Source organism: Syzygium oleosum, unplaced genomic scaffold (genome assembly GCF_021117445.2).
Source record: "Syzygium oleosum isolate NSW1041296 unplaced genomic scaffold, Sole_v2.1 Sole_v2.13, whole genome shotgun sequence".
NCBI lineage: Eukaryota > Viridiplantae > Streptophyta > Magnoliopsida > Myrtales > Myrtaceae > Syzygium > Syzygium oleosum.
In genome coordinates this window covers 10,722,034-10,743,171 of record NW_026607497.1, presented here as the reverse complement: position 1 = coordinate 10,743,171, position 21,138 = coordinate 10,722,034, and the positions used below count along the sequence as shown (strand labels likewise).

Here is a 21,138-nt window from a genome sequence, read left to right as displayed (position 1 = left end):
GTCCACATTTTGCTATGGACTTCATTGCACAGGTTTCTTGTGCAATGATTTAACTGTGTAACGGCCAATCTAAATACATCTTATGAATAGTAAAGTGGTCGATGCTATACAAGGCAAATGTGGTCCACTTTGTCACGGTCAGCATCAGGATAAGCTTCCAAATTCAGACAAAACTCATTTTGAATCAAAGGCCTGTTCTATCGAGGCTATCTCCTATGATGAACTAAAGAAGTTGCGAAAGTTGATGCATCAGTATGGTCTTGGCCTACAACTTCACACTGAACTCTTGCCTTTAAGAATAATGATGTGCTTATCAGATTGTTGAGGAAAAGGACAAAGCAATGAGGAAAAAGGAATAAGCCATAATTTCATCTTTGGCATTATTGCCCCAAGAAAAGAGAGGTTTGTGGCAAAGGACGGAATTACTTTTATCAATTGTACTTTTAAGTAATGTGGTATCAGATTGCTTACTTTTTCAGACGATACCTCATTATTTATTTTGGAACTCACTAAATCTTGTTTGAGCATGCTTTGAAACATGAGAATTTTGAATAGACTTAGAAGCATAAGTGAACATTCCACACAGATAAATTCATTCAAAGGCAGTGCAAGTAATGACTTAGAAAGTGGTGACTTAAATTGAAATTACGTCTCCAGTTCAAAGTAATCTCGAATTGGAGGCCACACCGACCACTCTTTCATAGCCTTATTCGATCTACATGAATGTATTGATTTATGTGCATTTAGGCCTATTTGATAATATTGAGGAATCAATGCTAAGAACTTAAGAACTCATCTTTAAGTGTTAATAATCTTTAAGTGTTAAAATAGAAAGAAAGAGTTGTTTGGCAATCACTAGATATCTATAATTTCTTTCCAAATATAGATTTGCGACCATGATTGGAAGGTCCTAACCATATAGTTGACAAGATTATAATTATCACCAATTACATCTTCTACTAAATGAATTAGGTGACCCCCTTTTTTTACGTATTAGATAAGTCAAATTCTAGCTTAATTGAATCTTTTAAGTCTAAACTAATTAGAGTTATCTAACAAGCTGAATAGCATTAATTGCTGAATCTTTAATTTTCAGCACAAGGGCTATCAGCCGGTTGACAAGTCAAAAGTTTGAATATCATGTGTTCTTGAAAATAATAATAATAAATGCCACTAATTTGGTATGTGGTTTCTTAAATAAGGTTTTGTATTGATTAATCAGGGAGTAGGTACTGTTTTATAGTTTTGCTCAGTAGTCGTTCGATGGCCCGTCTGCCTTGATAAACGCATCCATAAGTCTAATCTAATGGACAAGGTCTCTTATGTACTTTACTTGTATGTATTCCTTTGTTATCTTATCTATTAACTAATGTTTGAGCATTTAAAAAAATAATTTTATAATAGCTATTACACCAGGTGAGAAGGTTCACCACTTGAACCGATTCGTCGGTGCTTTTCGGCCGGAAAAGCGCCAATCGCTCGGTTCAGGGAGCCGCAACTCACGTCTTTCGCTCTCTCTCTCCTTCTCGCGATCGTCCTCTCTTTTCTCTCTCTCTTTGTGGCATTTCACCAAGCACCTTCTATTCATAATGATCAGTTTTTTTTCTTTTTGTTCATTGATTTCCCACCAAATTCTTGTTACAACCGACCTCCAAATCGGTTATGATGAATAACCGATGATGGCTGGAGATTCTCCATCTGTTAAATCGGTATTTCGCACGTGTTTGTGGTGGGATTAAGGCCGGTGAAGTCGTGGGCATGAGCTGAATTTTCTGGGTTTGTAATGCTTTGGGTAAGTCGGGTAAGGAAGAAGACCGACCCGGGTCGGGTCGGGCTGACCCGGTCGACTCGGCAAACCTGGGTTGGTCTAAATTCGCAAATTAAGCTCAATTTTGACCCAATTTTCAAAATTAAATCCCAAAATTGAATTCCTTACCGCATTTTGAACCCAAATATGTAATTTTCCCCAATTTTTGACAAAATCATGTCCTAGATTTTTAACTTTTTGTAATCGGGTTATTGGAGTTTTGTTCAATTCGATGTCCTAATGACCTGATTAGGAAAAATTGATGCCAAAATTGAATTACCCACATCTGATTAACCCTAAAAATGATGATCTCATGGTTCGACAATTTCATATTGGGCACGATTTCCAATTTGGACTCAAAATGTCTAATTTTTAATTGAATTTTGGGGTTTTCTGATTTCTTTGACAAATTGTGCAATTGGACCGACCATTATGTAATTCAAGGTCCCAGAATCATTTGTTGTGAAGACACTATGACTTAAAAATGACTAGAAAAGATTTAATTGCATTTTTGGTTCAATTCGGGTTTGATTTTACCCAATTTTGGGAAAAGCACATACCCGATTGAAATTTTTCAAAATTGATGATGCATTAATGAAATTGGATTTAAAATAAGACTAATGACTATTTTTATGGAATTTTATGATTCCATTTGCTATTTTTATTGACTTTCTCACTTATTTTGACTAAAAGAAATTAAAGGAAAATGCAGGAAAATGCTAAAAAAATTATTTTTGGTTTAGAAGTAGGTTTCTAGGCTTGGCCAAGATTCATAGTCCTAATTTTGAGATTTTTGAAAATATAAAAAAAATGAGCTAAAAATCATGTGTCAATAATAAAGAGCGTTGAAATCGATAAATGCATACACTGAAGTGCAAGAGAAGAAATGTCAAAGATAGTTGAAAAGACCATACATATGAACCGAGCAAACTCCCAATTAATAGCTCATGATTCATAGCAAACTGTTAAGGGATACCGAATGGAAGAACCAGTAGCAGTTCAAAACATCGCTTCATTCAATCTAACCTACATAGCATAACAACATCATACAAGACTTGCACAAATGATACCATAAGCTTGTGAACATCAGTATGCATCAAATCCCCAAAAAAAAAAGGAAAGAAAGGAGAAAAACGGTTTACTTATACAGTAAAAGTCATCGACAATGGTACGTTCTATGTAGCCTCTGATTCACTGATGAGGAAAACGAAATTTAAGAACCATGAGTCATGGATGGAACGCCTGCCAACATTGATGCATTTCGCTTTGATCATATGCCCTCTCTCTTAAGTTATAGTCCTCAATAAAGGTATAATTAGTGCTTCAAAACGAAATAAGCATAACTAGCGCCCTCTGGCTCAAAATAGAAATATTGCATATACAAATTGCTGTAAAACGTATAGGGACACAAGATGAAAATATCCGTAGCCTTATCGTAAAGTATCTTGATCAGTTTTTACTGGCAAATTAGCTTGTGCCGATCTTTCTTTGCCGTAGAAAGTAACTGCAAAACCCGTAAGATGGTAAGCTGGGACTTTGCCTACGAAGAAATAGCAAGCATACCTCCACAAATTGGATTGCTCGAATATGGCGAACACCCGTATCACCATAAGAATTAACATTGCTGAAAATAAGAACCTAAGATGAACTCTACCCAAAAGAATTAATATGTGAGGATAAGTGTAGACACCTTCTCCTTCACAAAAAAGGACCATTCTTCATCCATTTTACTGTTGGACACCATGAACCTACAAATAAGGAGCTCGATATTTGCACTCTTTGTTGACATCCAACTTCAGCAGACAACTAAGTACCACTCAACTAAATCCTCACAAATAATTATCGTAGATAATAAGGATAGAAGGCCAGTCGGAATTCCATCGACATCGAAGACGAGGCTACGAGGATGACTGTAGTAGCCCCCATCCTTCTAATTGGAGGGGACTGTTCATCATCTTATTCATATAGGACCACGGGGATACCACACATCAATAGCTCTCAATGTGCATCGTTTCATGTAGTCCCAACTCCAGAGGAAAGCATACGGCTAACCCAATCCCACCACGAACTGAAACTTGAGCTGTAACTAGCTTAGTACACAGAGAACTTCCGCGGACACGACATTACCCAGCAAATTTCAGCAACCCACAGACAAAAGCGGAATTCCCATTCTATCAGAGGGGAGATGCGAGACAAGAAAGAAGCCACACGCACCGTAAATCATCAACCAACTTCCTGTGCCGGTCGTACGCATTGAGACCTCTGGTGCGAGCTTGGTATTGCCTGGAAAAGATAATAAAGAAAAACGAAACGAGATAGCACATAAGAAGTGCATGAGCACGAGGACGAAAACCCAACGTTGGAGGAGGCAGAAAGTAGTGGGAGATCATACTGCTTCCTCTCTTCCCTGTCGAATATCTGCGACTTGAGAGAGCCCAAATACGACCATCTTGGTTCTTCTTCCTCGGTCGCTCCGAATCTCGCTCATTCATCGCAAGAGGAACAAGAAAATATCTGCGAATCTCGAATATGTGCGACTTGAGGTACTCTATGTACCTCAAGATGAGCAGGATGGTTCAGCTTCTTCAATTCTTTCAGAACCGCAAGCCAATCGGCTTTAACCGGGCTTCATCATCCTCACCCCAAGCAGCCAAAACATCCGACAAGCTCGCCCTCCGAGGATCGAAACATACGATCTGCCTCATCAACGCCCCACGCCTCCTTGTCATCTTGAAAGGAAGATTGGACATGGCGATCCTCTGCTCCTCACTTGAAGATGAGGGACCAATTTATCCAATCTTTCTTGTTTTTGGGGGCTGATTTGAGAATTAAAGAGGAGCCTCTTCTAAATTTTAGACCCCATATAGATTTTTTCCCCCAATTTAGCCCTTGAAGAGTATTTTTAAGGCATAAAGAAAATACTAGAAAATGCAACGTTGCTTGTCACTCAAATTAGACGGGCTTAACAGAATTACCCATTTGCACGAAATTAAAAAAAAAGCCATCACTTAAGTTTGAAGAGCTCGATTGCACTTTAATTACAATTTTTAGGACTTTGCAGGATAGAACAAACGATTTTATTAATAATTATTGCCGTTATCTTATACCTTTTATAGATTGACCAACGCTATATGCACACTATGATGAAATATTTGGTATAATCTTGCAATGCCCGGGTGTAAATTAGAAAGATAAATTCCTTATGAGTGGATAAAAGTTCCATATGATTGAGGGAAGTTTTCGATATAGTCCCTAGAGCTTTTGGCCCCTTGTGATCAAAGTGACGATGGTCGGTCCACATATCTTTGGACCGACAATTGACATTCCTCATGGTGTTCGTTTAGGAGCTCATCCTCGGAGATTTTATCCATGACTCTGCTCTTCCCATCTCTGCTAAAATTGCATAGATGATGAATGATTCTAAATGGTGTTCTCCTGGGGTTCGATCTGATGACTTGGTGTATGTGTTGGCTGCCATTTGATGGCACTCTTTGACCACATTCTGATTTGGAGGACAATGTCTATGTGTAGCTTCTGTCACTTTGGTCATTGCAATTGCCAGACTCAGTTCGAAAGAGGGGATTAAGGTGGATTAGTGCAGAGTAATATGGTTTGCTCTGAATGTTCCTAGATCTGCTCTGATCTCTGATCTCTGATCTCTTCTTTGTTTTCTTCTTTTGGTCGAAAGAAAATCTCTTCTTTGTTTACTTTGCGAGTGATGCGATGAGTCTTGAGCGCACCTTTTGCTTTGCCTGTGGTTTCTCTTGACAGCTGCGGAAAGAAAAAGCGCTTTAGCTTATATTAAAGAAACGAAGACTTGATCTTGTTACTCATAATGTTGTTACTCATAATGTTGAGAGCTCACACACTTGGTCATACAAAAATCCCACATTCACACTCTAAATTAGATGAACAGATTCTTTTTTAGCTCTTGAAGTTCTTGGCAAAGGCCGAAGAAGAAGAAGTAGAGGAAGAGGAGGAGGTGGAGTGATCTTGCGGCGGGTGACGAGGGAACTCCGATAGCATTTGAACCACCTCCCTCATCGTGGGACGCTCGGTGCTGTTCTCTTGGACACACAGCATGGCGACGAAGAAGACGTGCACAGCCTCGTCCTTCGGCACGAGGCTCAGCCGTGGGTCCACCACGCGGGTTGCCTCCTCTCTCCGCCAGTTGGCGGTGGCTATCTTCGTCCACTGGACGATGTCCACCCCGTCCCCGAAGTCGCCCACGGGCCGCCGCCCCGTCAGGAGCTCTAGGAGCACGACCCCGAAGCTGTACACGTCGCTCTTCTCGTCCACCCGCAAGGTGTATGCATACTCTGCGATAAGAACGGATTTTTCGGTTATGAAATACGTTCAGTCAGTGACCTTGAAACATTGGTGGGGATGATTTTAATGTTATTTTGTGTTGTGCTGTGTTTTCTTCGAAGCTTTCAACGCTACGAATGATAATAATCATGTCAAATAGGCACGTTGTCAAAGTTCCACTCCATTTGGGTGGGTCTAAGTAGATGGAAAACGGCCACCTTGGATAAGCTTTTTGCTAGTCTTGCCGAAGTGAATCAACATGAATTGGCACGCATTGATGTTTCTTCATCTTTTGTCGTGAACTGTATGATTATAGTTAAAGAAACCACACCCCACATAGCAATAAAGCAAAAGGGAGTCAATTAATTCACGACAAAAGCCAAAAAAAAGGGAAAAATAAAGAAGAGAAAAGCAAAAGGAGCCAAAATCATAAATTATTGTTCTTTTTTAAAGGATTGAGTTGGATTGCGCAATGCGCATGTCTGTTTGCTTTCACTGCACTCAATGCTCTGTTTAACGTTAATGATACATCAGGTACCTAAGTTGACGCACTTAGATTCCGATTTACATGAATTTGACTGGACCATGGATCCCGCTCTAAGTACTACCATTGACTAAAGATTTTGAGTGACTGTGTTGTTGAGTGACAATTTCCATTTCCTCTCTTCTTCGGGTCAAACATACCAGAAATGTTGCGTAGATTTCAGAACTCAAGACTTTAACTATGCAGAGACTTTGGGTCAGAGAATTGTTCTGATAGTGTCAATGTGGTTGATCCGTAAAAATGAATACTCTAGTGAATTGCCAATCAACGAATGATAATGAAAGATTTTAAGCGTGGCATACCAGGGGCAATGTAGCCGTAGGACCCCGCAATCGCTGACATGCACTCCGACCCTCCACTGTCCGCCAAGAACTTGGCCAGCCCGAAATCGGCGACATGCGCCTCATAGCTGGAGTTCAGCAGGATGTTGTTCGACTTCACGTCTCGGTGAAGGATCAGTGGGCAGCAGTCATGGTGCAGGTAGCACAAGCCTTTTGCGGCTTCGACCGCGATCTTGTACCTCAAGCTCCATCCTAGGAACGCGCCTTTCTTCCCGTGCAGCGTCTCACCTAGGCTCCCATTTTTCATGTACTCGTAGACGAGGAGATTGGTTTCTTTGTTCGAGCAGAATGCCAGGAGCCTCACGATGTTCCTATGCCGGATGTTGCCGAGCGTTTGGATTTCTGCTCGGAAGCCACGGTCATGGCTAGTCGTGCCAAATCCTAGGAGTTTCTTGACGGCGATCTCAGTGCCGTTTGGCATTTTTCCGTGGTAGACGATCCCGGCTCCACCTCTCCCTATCTCATTGCCGTCTTTGACGCATTCCAGGACGTCTTGCACCGAGAACTCGAGCTTCTGAAATGTTGTCATCTTCCACGAACCGGCGCCAGCCTTTCTTTTAAAAGACCTGGCTTTGATTATGGCCACCGTGGTGAAAGCTAGGGAGCATATCAATAGGCCGACCGCGAACATTAACTTGAAATTGAAATGACTTCTGGCGGATGTGCTTGTGAATGTGGTGAGATTGCATCTGATGTCTAGGATAGAACCACAAAGCCCTGGATTGCCCACGAAGGAAGAGGCGTTGAACAAGGCAAATTGCCCAGATTCAGGTATTTTACCCGAGAAATAGTTGAAAGAGAAGTCTGCAATCGTGAGGCTCTGCATTGTACCAATCTTTTTGGGTATGCTCTGGTTTAAGTGGTTCCTAGAGATGTTCAGGTAACTGAGGATAGGAATCTTGGAAATCGTGAGCGGGATCGGACCAGAGAGGTTGTTCTGGCTGATGTCTAGGTACGTGAGATGGTAACAGTTCCCGATATCCGGTGGAATCTCGCCTGACAAGAAATTCTGCCTCAGGTCGAGCTTAACCACCTGCCTCAAGCCCCCTATAAAAGCCGGGAGCGGACCTGAAAATTGATTCCCACTGATGAGTACGATTTGGAGGTTAGAAAAGTTCGAGAGTGAAGACGGAAGAGGACCCGAAAGGAGATTGTTCGATAAATTGAGCTCGTTTAACATCTCAGGCTTCGACGACCTGTCGCCATTCTCTGGCAAAACTCCTGACAGGTAGTTGTTCTGCAATTCCATGAGTTTGAGCCGAGGCAAGTAAATGAAGCCATTCGGAATGCTTCCATTCAAGTAGTTCTGCCCCAATCTCACCTTAACTAGGCTAGAGCATGAGCCTAGAGCTTCCGGGATCGGCCCAAAGAGGAAATTGTCAAACAGGATTAAGATCCTGAGCCGGTTATGTGAGCACAAATCTCGAGGGATCGTGCCAGTGAGCTTGTTGGTGGACAAATCGAGATCCTGAAGCTTCCCATTCCTGCCAAGATTCTCAGGAATCACACCAGTGAAGTTGTTTGTCCATAGGCTTAGAGTTTCCAGGTTCGGAAGGTCCGCAAGGAACTCAGGAATCGACCCATGTAGCTTGTTCAAGAAGAGGTTAACAAGTTTCAGCTTCCGGAGACTCGCAACCTCCGATGGTATCTCTCCGGTGAGTGAATTGAAAGAGAGATCAAGATTCACCAAGCTTGTCAAGTTGCCAACTTGCTTCGGGATCAGACCCGAGAGAAGATTGAATTGTAGATACAATGTGTATAGCTTCTTCAAATTCCCCAACTCAGGTGGTAACATGCCGTCCAATTCACACGAGGAAAGATCCATGTGAACAAGATTTATCAGATTGCCAAATTCTCTAGGAATGCCCCCTTCAAAGACATTGTAGTAGCCCAAGTAAATCTCTCTGAGCTCTGTCAAATTTCCCAACTCGCTCGGTATTTTTCCATTCAGCCCATTCCCCGCGAGTGACAAGTACTCCAGAACCACTAATTCCCCGTAACTTTCTGGGATTTTTCCCTGAAAGTAGTTGCCTCCGAGGCTCAGATACCTGATTTTCTTCAAGTCAAGAACACCCGTTGGCAATAAACCCGTGAAGTTGTTATTATATGCATCGAACACTTTCAAATTCGCAATACTAGAGAAGTTCCAGTCCAAGTTCCCACTGAACTGGTTGTTGGAGATGTTCAGGAACTTCAAACTAGTCAAGTTGGCGATCTCGATCGTGCCACTGAAATTGTTCCCAGCGAGCGAGAGCTCGACAAGGCTATTGAACCTTGAAACAAGAGGAGAGACGGAGCCGCCCAAATTCAAATCCGTCAGCTCGAGCGAAACCACGCGCCCCCTCGAGCATCTAATCCCGGACCACAAGCAAACTGAGCTCGAGTTTGAAGAACTCCAAGTGCTTAAAGCTGGTTCAGGGGATTCAAATCCTTGCTTCAGCGAGAGTAGGACATCAACATCGCTAACAGAAGAAGATGAACCAGGAATTATAGTGCACAGGAGTGCAATTCCTAGAACAAGGAATTGGACCCTCATTGTTTCTCAAAGAAAATGTTGCTTTCAAACTTAGATCACAAGTGTTTAGACAAAGTGCATGTATGTTGCTGGGTTTGAGGAGAAGGATATGGGAATGACATGATACTGAGTAGCTTCAGATGGGTGTGTGATCAAAGCATAGAAAAACTGACCTTTATTGGATCAAGTGGCTCTCTCTATCTCTCTTACTTTGGCTTCTCTATCTATCCAGCTTCTTTAGACAGAGGTTGAAGGAAGCAAATGCAGCAGAAATGAAAAGAATACCAAAAGCGGAGCTGCTGGCTAAATTGAAGGTGAAACGAGAGAGAACATACAGTGAGGTAATTGATTGGGCATGAAAAAAGAAAAAGGCAGGTTGGACATCATAAATTTAAAGTAGAGAGAGAGAGAGACAGTGAGAGGGAGAGATTACAGCATTGCCGTTTTAGCTTTTGCTAAAGGGGGTATCTTTATTCCTTTGAGTTGGATGAGGGACAATGGACTTTGCAACTTTGATGCACCTGACACTTTTATTTCCCAACGACCCTTTAAAGCATTCAATCCCATGCCAATGACACTGGGGAAGTCCCAGTCCCGGAGCAAGAAGATGCTTTCACTGATGGCAACCTACACTAGATAATGCCATGCTTTCCTTTTTCCTTCAATTTTCAGTGATTCAAACAAGGGAGTTGATTTTGGAAAACAAAATAAATATATAGAAAAGTGATAAAGGGTTATTTTTAGAAGAGGATTTGTCCAAGCTTAAGCCAAGGTACAATTAATAAATCAAATTTGAGGACCCAGTTGCAAGAACCATACAAGTTAAGTATAAAATGTAGCTTTATCCCTATCTATTAGCTAGTATGAGGATTACAGCAAGAGCCATGGCTGAAAATAAGTACTTACTCAACATATAAACTTACTTTTTTGACCAAAAAGAAACATATAACTTACTTTAGTTAAGAAAATCATTTTAATTATGAATGAAAATAATTATAGATCAGACAGACTAAAATTGATAAAAGTTGAAAGAAAAATGAGAGAAGGGAGATGTTTTGTGCATTTGCTTATGATTAAGTCATTTGTTGCACAATTACTGTCTCTTGCATCATCAATACTTAATCATGATTCATGAAAATGTCTGGAGCTTTAACTTGGTGATTCGAAGAAAATTGAACGGCAACTTCAGCAATAGCAATGAAGAAAAGGATAGAACTTTATATACCATCGATGTGTCACTAACTGTTCTCAAATGTGTATACGAAGAAAATCATTTCACTTTTACTAAAATAAAGTCCTGAACACGTGTCACATTGTAACACACTACTTGTCAGAAAATCAACATATAAATAATAATGATAATCTATTATAATTATAATCATTGTTAGTCCAAAAATTTGTTTTTGCTGCGGGTCACATGGAAATGTAGCAAACAGCGTGCATGGAGAACCATGATTTCACATGGAGTAGAATTGGGACACCCATCATCATTCATGATTCATCCTCCATATCATAGCACCATGAATCATTGCCGGCGATATGTGTATACAAGAAGTGCACGTAGGAATCAATCATATGTACGCAACTACGCACGAACAGACTAGGCATTGTCTGTCAAGTGATGATGAAATTTGACTCTAAGCAAGTCATATCACATTCTAAACCTCCGACAGAGGAGACCGGGTGCTGACACATTTTACTTTTCAAGCGATCAATCGGGTCAACTTGACTTTTTAGGTCGGGTCTGATATCCACCAAATTTAGTCCACATCCTTCTATCATAAGCAGGTCATTCACGTTAAACCGATGATAACCAACTCTTTGGTATCTCCCTAATCCTTGTAAATATCTCCGAACATAAGTCAAGCTTACTCACGTTTATGTCATAAACGTATATTTGTGTGTTTCGACGTATCTACACAATGGAATAATCTTGCAAAATAGAATGCTCTTCTAACCTTCCCTGGCCCCAAAAATTCTCGAATGACATGGAGATCCGTTGCCTCCAACCAGAGTGATCTAACTAGCAATTACAAGATGATCATTATATTAGTACGGGAGAATCTCACCTATTGTTGTTGTGTTAGGGAAGGACACTTAAAAAGAAGGGTTTTCCTTCACCGGACAGGACAAGACAATGCTTCTAACTTTTTTCAATTTTTATGTCTTTATCCTTATAAACAATTCTTTCTAGCTTTAGTAAAAGAAAGAAGTGGTCTCAAAGGCAGTGCTGGGAAAAAGAAAAAGCAGGGCACACATGTATCTTTGCTTTTGATCCTCCACTTCAATTCCAATCCTGAGAAAAAGCTCAAGGGAAACAACTCCATGCGTGAGCCTGTCGTTCTTGGAGAAAAGTGCTGGGTATTGAAGTTCTTTATAAGATTCATTTTTCTCATAAGCAGTTATTTGCGCATAGTACCCGTAGTTAGCACTATAGCTTGTTTCCAATATTCAGAGGCCAGATCGAACCAAGCCTCCGCAATTTTCAGAATCTCATTGCCGAGTGGCCTATTATCCCTGATCTAACAACGCAATTCAAACAAAAATGGAATTATGATTCTGGGATCTTGGGTAGAGTGGGGCGATATTTCAATAGGTAAATTATGTAAAGAGTGATATACATATTGCTTATTCTAGCAAGACCATCTGTTAGAGCCATTGTTAACCATTAGTATCCAACTTGTTATTTGAGGTGCAAAACAATCGATGAACAAGTGAAAACCGTCTTGTCCAAACTCATTTTGGTTATCATAGTAAACTAATTTCGAGTAACCGTGATGGGCCCCGTCAAAAGTCACCTTCTTCGAGACTACTTCATTCATCATGATTGATTCATTCCCCCGTATTGGTTACGAAATAAGATCATACGACTCAATGAAGATCATCTATAAATTCTTGTCTCTTGGGTAGCTATGCGTGATTTATGCAGACAAGAGATCACCAATCATGGGCATTCCACACATTGGGCCAATCGACCCATGTTTTAGTGGGCTGGTCCATTTCTACTTTTTGGGGTCAAAAAGCCCATTTGAGTTAATTAAGATTAAGAAGCATAAAAGCTATTTCGCACTATAGTAATTTTTAGAGTCCAGTAAAATATCCGAGTCCGATAAGGAAGAGGTTAGATTCTTTTTCGGCCATAAGAGAAAACTGTCCCATTTCAATAATTTATCAAATACCAAAATAGAAATATGGGCCATGGGCCTCCGGCCCATCTCTTCGTAGGGTGGAATATGGAAAATTGGTTTTTATTTCACATTTTATATTCGTATTTCTTAATATTATTATTTGAAGGGGTACATTTTCTTTCACGCAAATAGGCGGAAACTTTCCTCCCTTTAGTTTGAGGGTTGCAAATTATAAATATCATCATATGCAAACTTGAATACAATTAAAAGTGGGTGATGTCCATATTTGTAACCCACCAATCAAAAATATGATTGGATAAAAATATGACCCTTACTTAGAACATGTAAATCTAGCTACATGTTGAGGTAAAAAATTGTGTGCAGTTTCAATTGCAAACAATCCAAAATGAAGTCTACCTCTCTAGTCAAATCAAAGGCATACCATCCACTCTAAAATTAGAGAATTCACAAAGTATTACTTTTTCGGAGACTCCCTTGGAATTACTTCACAGTGTTCTTGGCACAATGACCCAAGGGGCTTGTGTCAAGTAAAGAGTGGAACATGAAACCTCGCTCTAGTTGAGGTGCCATATCTCGATTAGTTTACCTCGACCAATCCTTTTGGTTACCATGTGCATTATCTATTACCGATTAACCTCGAAAGCAGTTTCAACTTCAAATTTTATTAAAAAAATTCCATAAAAATTAATGAGTATTATCAAAAGAAGAATTATGATCCTACACTATGTTATAAGGGACCAGACCAGATTCTAAATATGTCCGGAAGACAAAAAGTTGATTACTTAATCTTTTTCACTTTCTAAAGTGGAAGTCTGATAGTTATTTTGTTACCCAAATTAAGTTCATTGTGCAAAACAAACACAATGTTCAACCCTTTTTCTTTTTCCTTTAAAGCGTTACTTTTTTCACTTTTTCTTGTCAGAGACAACAGGCGTACCCTTCTGCTGGTTTTATTAACTAAGCTTCTAGCAATTCAAGGACCTGCGCATGCCTAATCAAACCTAATAAATTCACTTGAAATTATAAGTACATGAGTAATAATAGGTCAACTAGTGTTCATAGAAGAGTCAAATAATCTCATAACCTAGGACCAACCATCCTTTCATCCAAAGTCAAATAATCCATCCGACACGTATGGCAAAACAAACCCCAATCTTGTAGCCACCCTCTCTAAACCAAATTTCATAACGACAAACATCACTTGATAAGCGATGATTTAAGTGATATTACCTTGAAATAGTTTAATTCCTTGAGCAATGAGCCTTTACCTAAGTCTCAGACAAGAACAAAAATTTGGGGAACAATAATTGTGCGAAAGAAATTACAAAAATAGGTAAATGATTGTGTGATCGTACACAAACTCACCTATACACCTTCTTTTATAATGTCTTTTTTCACGTGCCCATTTTCTTTCTTGCAACTAATCATATCATTTCTGATAGTGCATAGCTGGAAAAAAAGAAAGAAATAAAAAGTACCCAACATTGATTCTCTCTCCCCCACAAAATAGCGACCAAAATAGATAAATAAATAAATCTGTAAATTCATAATTTACCATAATAGATTATTAGTTATGACTGTGGCCTTCTATAGAGGTCCATGATTAATAAATATATTAATGCCACTATTTTATCCTTAATTAAACACATGTTTATGTACATTACAGAGAGCCTTTAAATATTTAGTTTAGCTTGAAGCTGAATGCTATTTGGCCATATTAGCTTTTCCTTTCTATTTTCCTCCTCTCTTTTTCTTTTTTTTGGCCTTTTGATGCAGTGGAGAGAGAGTAGATAATTGGGCAATGTTTGATTCTGCCACATATCTTATGATGATACCCTAGAGATTATGCCGGATTTGGATTCGATAGCCATTAATGGCCCTAACCAGCCCTACAATCCAAAGAAGATTATAATAAGGAAGTTTCACAGCATGGTGATGATGATTCATTTCAGCTCATAATGAACTGTAACTATGCTTATTCACCATCACACAAACCACCCATTAATCCCTAATGATACATTAATCATACTTTAATTTTTCTGTAACTACATAATCAGTAAGGTGTCTGCAAAAATAGGTTGAATTTAAGTGAGTTAATGACCTTAATTAGTCCTAAGGATCATGCAGCTTTTGCTTTATTGTCATTTCGGTTGAGAACTGGTGGGGATCATGTGGTCTGAATGCTATGAAGTGATAGTTTAGTTGACCCAATAATGTACTAATTGAATTGTCTTTATAATAAAGGACAATATGTATTATATCAAACGTAGGATCATTCGTGTTTAAGGATTTTCAGACAAGAAGGTCCTCGGCCCAAAAAAAAATAAGAAAAAGAAGGAAGAAGAAAGAAGTAGAAAAGGTAAAGTGGTTCATGACTTGGGGCATAAAAAATTAATTTGAAAATTCATATTTGACATAAAAAACATAAAAAGAGGGAAAGTGCCTCGCTGGGGATTATAATGAGACTTTGTCTTTACATTTTGTGTGTGGTGTAAAGCTACATGGGCTGAGTCTGCATTTCCTAATAAATTGCAGCCATAGTTGTGTTTGCCCCTCTTTTGTTTTATTTATATTGTTCTCTTTTTCCCTGACATGAAATGACAAACAATTCCTCCTCCTCATCCTCCTCCTCTTCTTTTTCTTCTTCTTCTTCTTCTTCTTCTGAGAAATGAAACTCTAAGGCCCAAGAGCTTTCACAGAGATGAGGTTAGCTGATCATGTCTACTCTTATTGTTTGAGTCGGTTGCTAGTTCTGAGATTTTCAGCTGACCAGGAGCAATGTGCAGTAATTGTCGTATAATTTCAGATTAGTTTGTTCAGTTTTGCTTTGGGATTGGTTTTGTCTCAGATGTAATCAGTTGTCATTATCAGTATTTTTCAGAATGAGAGGTGACAGATGTTGCAGAATTTGATTCTGTTCTTAAAATGGAAGTTTTTGAGATTGAAGCATGAACAATGTGCAAGAATCTGTCTTGTAATTCCAGATTAGCTTGTTCATGTTTGCTTTGTTTGGATTTCTCTCATCTCAGATCATAATCAATTGTCATGGTTAGTATATTTCAGAATTAGAGGTGAAAGATAGCAGATGTCAACATCTAGTTGATGATCAAGTTTTCAGTAAGCAATTGAGTTTGATGCTATACACTAGCTAAAAACAAAAATGAGTTTGATGTTGAGCTTATGAATCCCCACATAGACTCTGGCAATTTTTATTGCTATGTAACATGTATGTCTAGACAGTGTACTTCGCATGAATCTAAGTCATACGGTCATCAATTATCTTATGCCTTGCAGTGTTAACAAGTATCCACATTGGTCATTTAGATGTCGTCTGGTGTGTTCCGGTTTATGATCATCAGCATTGGTGGAATGCCTAAGTTCCATCAAGACATAAATTTTTGAAGAAGAAGACCCATAAGAAGAAAAAAGGAAAAGAAAACCTGCTGGCGATGAATGGGTTCGTCCCGGAAAGATCAACGCCCTGGAACGTGTACGCAGGCCCCCACTCTAGCACTTCGTCGCCAGGGGAACTCGACACCGAAGCTCCGTGGAAGAGCCTCGGAGCATCCATCAATGCGATCTCTTTCGGCTTCGTGGCCACGGCCATTCTGGTTGCGATGTTTCTCATCATGGCCATCTTCGAGCATCTTTTCAGACCAACAACTCCCTCTCCCTCTTCATCATCTCAAGAGCATCAGGCGGCTGAGGTTTCACTGGAAGCAGGACAACCTCGGAAGCTTGTGAACCAAGACCAGCACATGGTAAGTCTGTCTTATTCACTCATATACCATTGTCCTCAGTTGTTCTGTGGGGGCCAAGTCACTAGTTAACGTGGGTTCTTCAAATGCTGCCATATTTCTTCAGATAAATTTTCAAGAATGATAAATTATTTTTGTGCAGTCAATGCGATGGAGAGGGCTAGCTTGATTGTTTTCTAGATACATAAATTTGACTGCTACTAGGATTCATACAAGACATCTAACTATGGACTAGTCTTTTGGACTATCATGTCAAGCTTAATTCTTGTTTGTCTTCTTGCTGTCTTAACATTTCATTAAACTGAAAAATGACCCTCCAATTTTCTTCTTCTGATCTTCTCCTGTGATTCTTTTCCACTTCAACTTGCAGGTGACTACATCCAATGCTTCAGACTACACAGTATTGATGCCTGGAGAGTTTCACCCCACCCACATTGCCCAACCTGCTCCTTTATCCTGTCCAAGAGAAGGCATTTTTTGGCCTTCCCATGAAATTAATTTTGTTTGCCCTTAATTAGTACTCTCATTCTCTCTTGTATCTATCTTCGGGGAAATCTTTTTTTAACCTCTTTCTCAACAAATTATTCGCGAAATTATCATCCCGTGATTGAGCATTGCATCCTGTGGTTTATGTTAATGAGCGGGACGGGCACTTGTTGAGCGTGATTCAGATGCATGTTTTTAGCTCTCCAGAACTGTTACAGAAATGCACTCCAAACAAGTCTCAGGATCAATTCATGTAGTGCATTCCCGTTTCGGAGATCTGATAACCCCAATCCAACTGCAACAGTGTTTCCACAGAGTAATAACATTAAAAAAAAGTGACTCCGAAACGGTATTTAAACAACAGATCAAGATTATTAACCAAGACATAAAAGCAATGATTGGACATGCATATATTAAATCATGTCCATTTACATACCTATGATGAAATATTTGGTACAATCTTGCAAGTCCTGGCTATAAATCAGAAAAATAAATTTCTTATGAGTGGATAAAAGTTTCATATAATCGAGGGAAGTTTTCAATATAACCCCCGAGTTTTTGGCCCCTTGTTATCCAATTGATGATGGTCATTCCACATATTTTTGGACTGACAATTGACATCCCTCATGGTGTTCTTTTAGAAGCTCATCCTCGAAGAGTTTATACATGACTCTGCTCTTCCCATCTCTGCTAAAGTTGCAGAGATTATAACTGATTCTACATGGTCTTTTCCTGGGGTTTGATCTGACGATTTGATGATTATATTGGCTCTCATTTGATGGCACTCTTCTGGAGGGCAAAGTTCTATGTACAGCTTCTGTTTCTGGTACATGGACCATTGCTATTGCCGGACTTTCGAAATAAGAACACTAAGGTGGATTGGTGCAGTCTAATATGGTTTGCTCTTCCCAGATCTGCTCTGATCTCTTGGATGGCCATTCTTGAATAGACTTCCCACTTTTGACAGGCTTTAGAGATGGTTGCCTGCTCCTACTTCTCGTCTGTGTACTTTGCGATTAATGTGACGTGTCTTGAGCACACCTTTTCTTTGGCTGTGGTTTCTCTTGACAGCAGCGGAAAGAGTGTTAAGCTTATATTCTATCGATAGAACTCCTGCAGACTGGGATTATGATAAATCTGTTCGAAAAATTAAAGAAACATAGACTTGATTTTGTTACTCATAGTCATAGTGTTGAGAGCTCGCACACTGTGTTATATAAAATCCCACGTTCACACTATAAATTAGATGAACAGATCTTCCTTTTTAGCTCGTGAAGTTCTTGGCAAAGGCTGAAGAAGTACAAGAAGAAGGAAGAGGAGGAGGTGATGGGGAAAATTGTCAAACAAGTCCTAAATCACTTTTGCCAATTTAGTTTTTAACCTTTCAGTTTTGCCAATTGAATCCTAAACATTTTGACAATTTGCCAATATAGTCTATCCGGCTAATTTTGGCTTAAAATTACTGACGTGAATGCTGGCTGTCCTACGTGGCACGGTCTGAGTTGACATGGAAAATTTGTTTTTCATTTTTAATTTTTTATATTTTGATTATCTTTTTTCTTTTCTTTTCTTTTTCATTTTTTCTCCGCGGGTCGCTAGGCCTCGGTGATGGCCACACTAGCCAAAGGCAACGACTGGCGAGAGTCACCCTTGTTGGGATCTAGCAAGGGGCGACCTCGCCAAAGGCCGGCGAAGGTCGACCTTGCCAGCTTCGGGCAAAGGGCAACCTCACCAACCTCTAACAAGGCTTGACCTCACCGGATTTGGCGAGGGCAAGCCTCGCTAGATCCTGACGAGGGCAACCTTCGTCGGTCATTGCTTTTGGCTAGTCGCTGACATTGCTAAGGGCCAACGACTGGTTGAGAAAAAATGAAAAAAAAGAGAGTAAAGAAAAAAAGACATTAAAAATATAAAAACTTAATAGAAAAATGAAAAAATATTTTTAAAAAATTGTTCACCTCAGCGCCGACCGTGTCACATAAAACGATTCGCATCCATGTGGGCAATTTTCCACCCAAAATTAGTCGAATGGACTACACTAGCAAATCGTGAAAATGCTTAAAATTCAATTGGTAAAATTAAAAAATTTAGGACTGAATTGGTAAAAGAAAAATAGGTTTAGGATTTTTTGGATAATTTTTCCAGGTAGAATGATCTGGAGGCGGGTGACGAGGGCACTCCGAGAGCATTTGAACCACCTCCCTCGTCGTGGGACGCTTGGTGCTGTTCTCTTGAACACACAGCATGGCGACAAAGAACATGTGCGCGGCCTCGTACTTCGGCACTCCTCTCTTCGCTAGTTGGTTGTGGCAATCTTCGTCCACTGGATGATGTCCCCACTGTCCCCAAAGCCGCCCACGAGCCGACGCCCCGTCAAGAGCTCCAGGAGCACGACCCCGAAGTTGTACACGAAGCTCTTCTCGTCCACCCGTAAGGTGTAGGTGTACTCCACGATAAGAATGGATTTTTTGTTGTAAAATATGCTCAATTAGTGATCTCGAGACCTTCGCTAGGACGATTTTAATGCTATTATATGAAGTGCTTTATTTTCTCCGAAGCTTTCGACGCCACGAATGATGATAATAATGTCAAATATGGAAATAGGCACGTTGTCAAAGTTCCACTCCATTTGAGTGGATCTAAGAAGATAGAAAACGGCCATTCTGGATAAGCTTTTGCTAGTTTTGTCAAAGTGAATCAACATGAACTCTAGTTTTGTAAAACTGAATCAACCTGAATTGGCACTCATTTATGTTTCCTGATCTTTGGTCCCGAAAAGCATGATTGTAGTTAAAGAAATCACTCTCCACATAGCATCAAAGCAAAAGGGGGCCAATTAATTCAGGACAAAAGCAAAAAAGAAGAAGGGGAAATCGGGAAGAATAGAAAAGCAAAAGGAGCCAAAATCATACATAATTATTTTTGTTTTTTTACCCAAAAAAATTAAGAAAAGGGCAAAAACGAGACAGTTGGGTAGTGTGTAGGGTCAGAAATGAATCCAAGAAAATATCCATCTTTACGTAATTTTCAGAGAATTTAGTTGACCCACTTAGGGTGCGAATGGTAACCATTCTGCTCCAAAAATTAAATTCTTGCCAGAAATTGATTTCTGGAGGAGAAATCTGTTTGGTAAAACATGACTAATTCTGCTCCAGAAATTGATTTCTGGAACAGAAATCTGTTTTGATTTGTTGATTTATTTTGCACCTAAAAAAATTTAAATTTTACTTAAAGTGGATGGCCACAGGTATTATAAGCCATTCTGTAAAGTTTTGAAATTTTTTATTTTTAAAATTTTTTTTGGGCACCTAAAAAGATTTAAATTTCACTCAAAGTGGGTGGCCATAAGTATTCTAAGCCATTTTGTGAAGTTTTGAATTTTTTTTTTATTTTTTTATTTTTTTATTATTTTTTGGGCACCTCAAAAAATTTAAATTTCACTCAAAGTGGGTGGCCACAGGTATTTTAAGCCATTTTGTGAAGTTTTGAAAATTTTTATTTTATTATTATTTTTCTTTTTTTTTTGGGCACCTCAAAAAATTTAAATTTCACTCAAAGTGGGTGGCCACGAGTATTTTAAGCTATTTTGTGAAGTTTTGAAATTTTTGATTTTTTTTTATTTTTTTTTAAAAAATTCACCAAATTTAATATTTTCCCGAAATCTGACTTTTTTTTTCATTTTCTGGAAATTTTTATGATTTTTTCTAGAATTTTTCAATTTTTATGCATTTTCTAAAAACAAAAATTTATGAGAAAATAGGGAGAATGCATTCCGGAATCAAGAAGCTACAAAAAGTAGCTTCTCTTTTTCTTGCAAAAAAACTCATTCTGGAATAAAAAATGCATTCCGGAATCAAGAATGCATTCTGAAATAAAGTATTTTTAACAAACGCATTTTTATTCCAGAATGCAAAAATCGCTCCAGAATGCATTCCGGAAATTTTTTAACAAACGCCATTCTGTTCCGGAATGCATTCCATGCGCATCCTTAGATTCCAATTTATTAGAATTTGACTGGACCATGGACCCTACTGTAAGTACCAAGTCCCATTGAGTAAAGATTTTGAGGGATTGTGTTCTTGTGTGACATTTTCAATTTCCTTTTTTCTTGGGGTCAAATACACCAGAAATGTTGCATAGAATTCAGAACTTGAGAATTGAACTACGTAGAGAGTTGGGATCAGAGAAATGTTCTGATAGCCTCATATTTGGTTAATGAGTAATTGTGAA

The 21,138-nt window shown here is 39.2% G+C and overlaps 3 protein-coding genes and 1 pseudogene across 4 annotated transcripts; 1 reads left to right on the top strand and 3 right to left on the bottom strand.

Moving 5' to 3' along the window:
• Positions 1-3,052: 3,052 nt before the first annotated feature.
• Positions 3,053-4,564, bottom strand: LOC130139756 (uncharacterized). Its single transcript, XM_056317419.1, has 3 exons — positions 4,449-4,564; positions 4,200-4,355; positions 3,053-4,090 (listed from the first exon to the last, which is right to left on the bottom strand). The coding sequence occupies exons 1-3, from the start codon at positions 4,555-4,557 to the stop codon at positions 3,945-3,947; spliced, it is 411 nt and encodes a 136-aa protein (XP_056173394.1). The 5' UTR covers positions 4,558-4,564; the 3' UTR covers positions 3,053-3,944.
• Positions 4,565-5,615: 1,051 nt separating this feature from the next.
• LOC130134397 (leucine-rich repeat receptor-like serine/threonine-protein kinase BAM1) lies at positions 5,616-10,202 on the bottom strand. Its single transcript, XM_030613727.2, has 2 exons — positions 6,962-10,202; positions 5,616-6,126 (listed from the first exon to the last, which is right to left on the bottom strand). Exons 1-2 carry the CDS (start codon positions 9,534-9,536, stop codon positions 5,732-5,734), a joined length of 2,970 nt encoding a protein of 989 aa, XP_030469587.2. The 5' UTR covers positions 9,537-10,202; the 3' UTR covers positions 5,616-5,731.
• Positions 10,203-15,012: 4,810 nt separating this feature from the next.
• LOC130139722 (uncharacterized) lies at positions 15,013-17,039 on the top strand. 2 transcript variants are annotated; one of them, XM_056317325.1, is made up of 3 exons: positions 15,013-15,370; positions 15,959-16,425; positions 16,793-17,039. In XM_056317325.1, the coding sequence occupies exons 2-3, from the start codon at positions 16,114-16,116 to the stop codon at positions 16,934-16,936; spliced, it is 456 nt and encodes a 151-aa protein (XP_056173300.1). In that variant the 5' UTR covers positions 15,013-15,370; positions 15,959-16,113; the 3' UTR covers positions 16,937-17,039. The 2 variants fall into 2 exon arrangements, with proteins under 2 accessions (XP_056173300.1, XP_056173299.1); XM_056317324.1 differs by having other exon boundaries at positions 15,014-15,370; positions 15,989-16,425.
• An 81-nt stretch (positions 17,040-17,120) lies between these two features.
• The window catches only part of LOC130139804 (leucine-rich repeat receptor-like serine/threonine-protein kinase BAM3), a 45,259-nt pseudogene continuing 41,241 nt past the window's right edge, over positions 17,121-21,138 (bottom strand).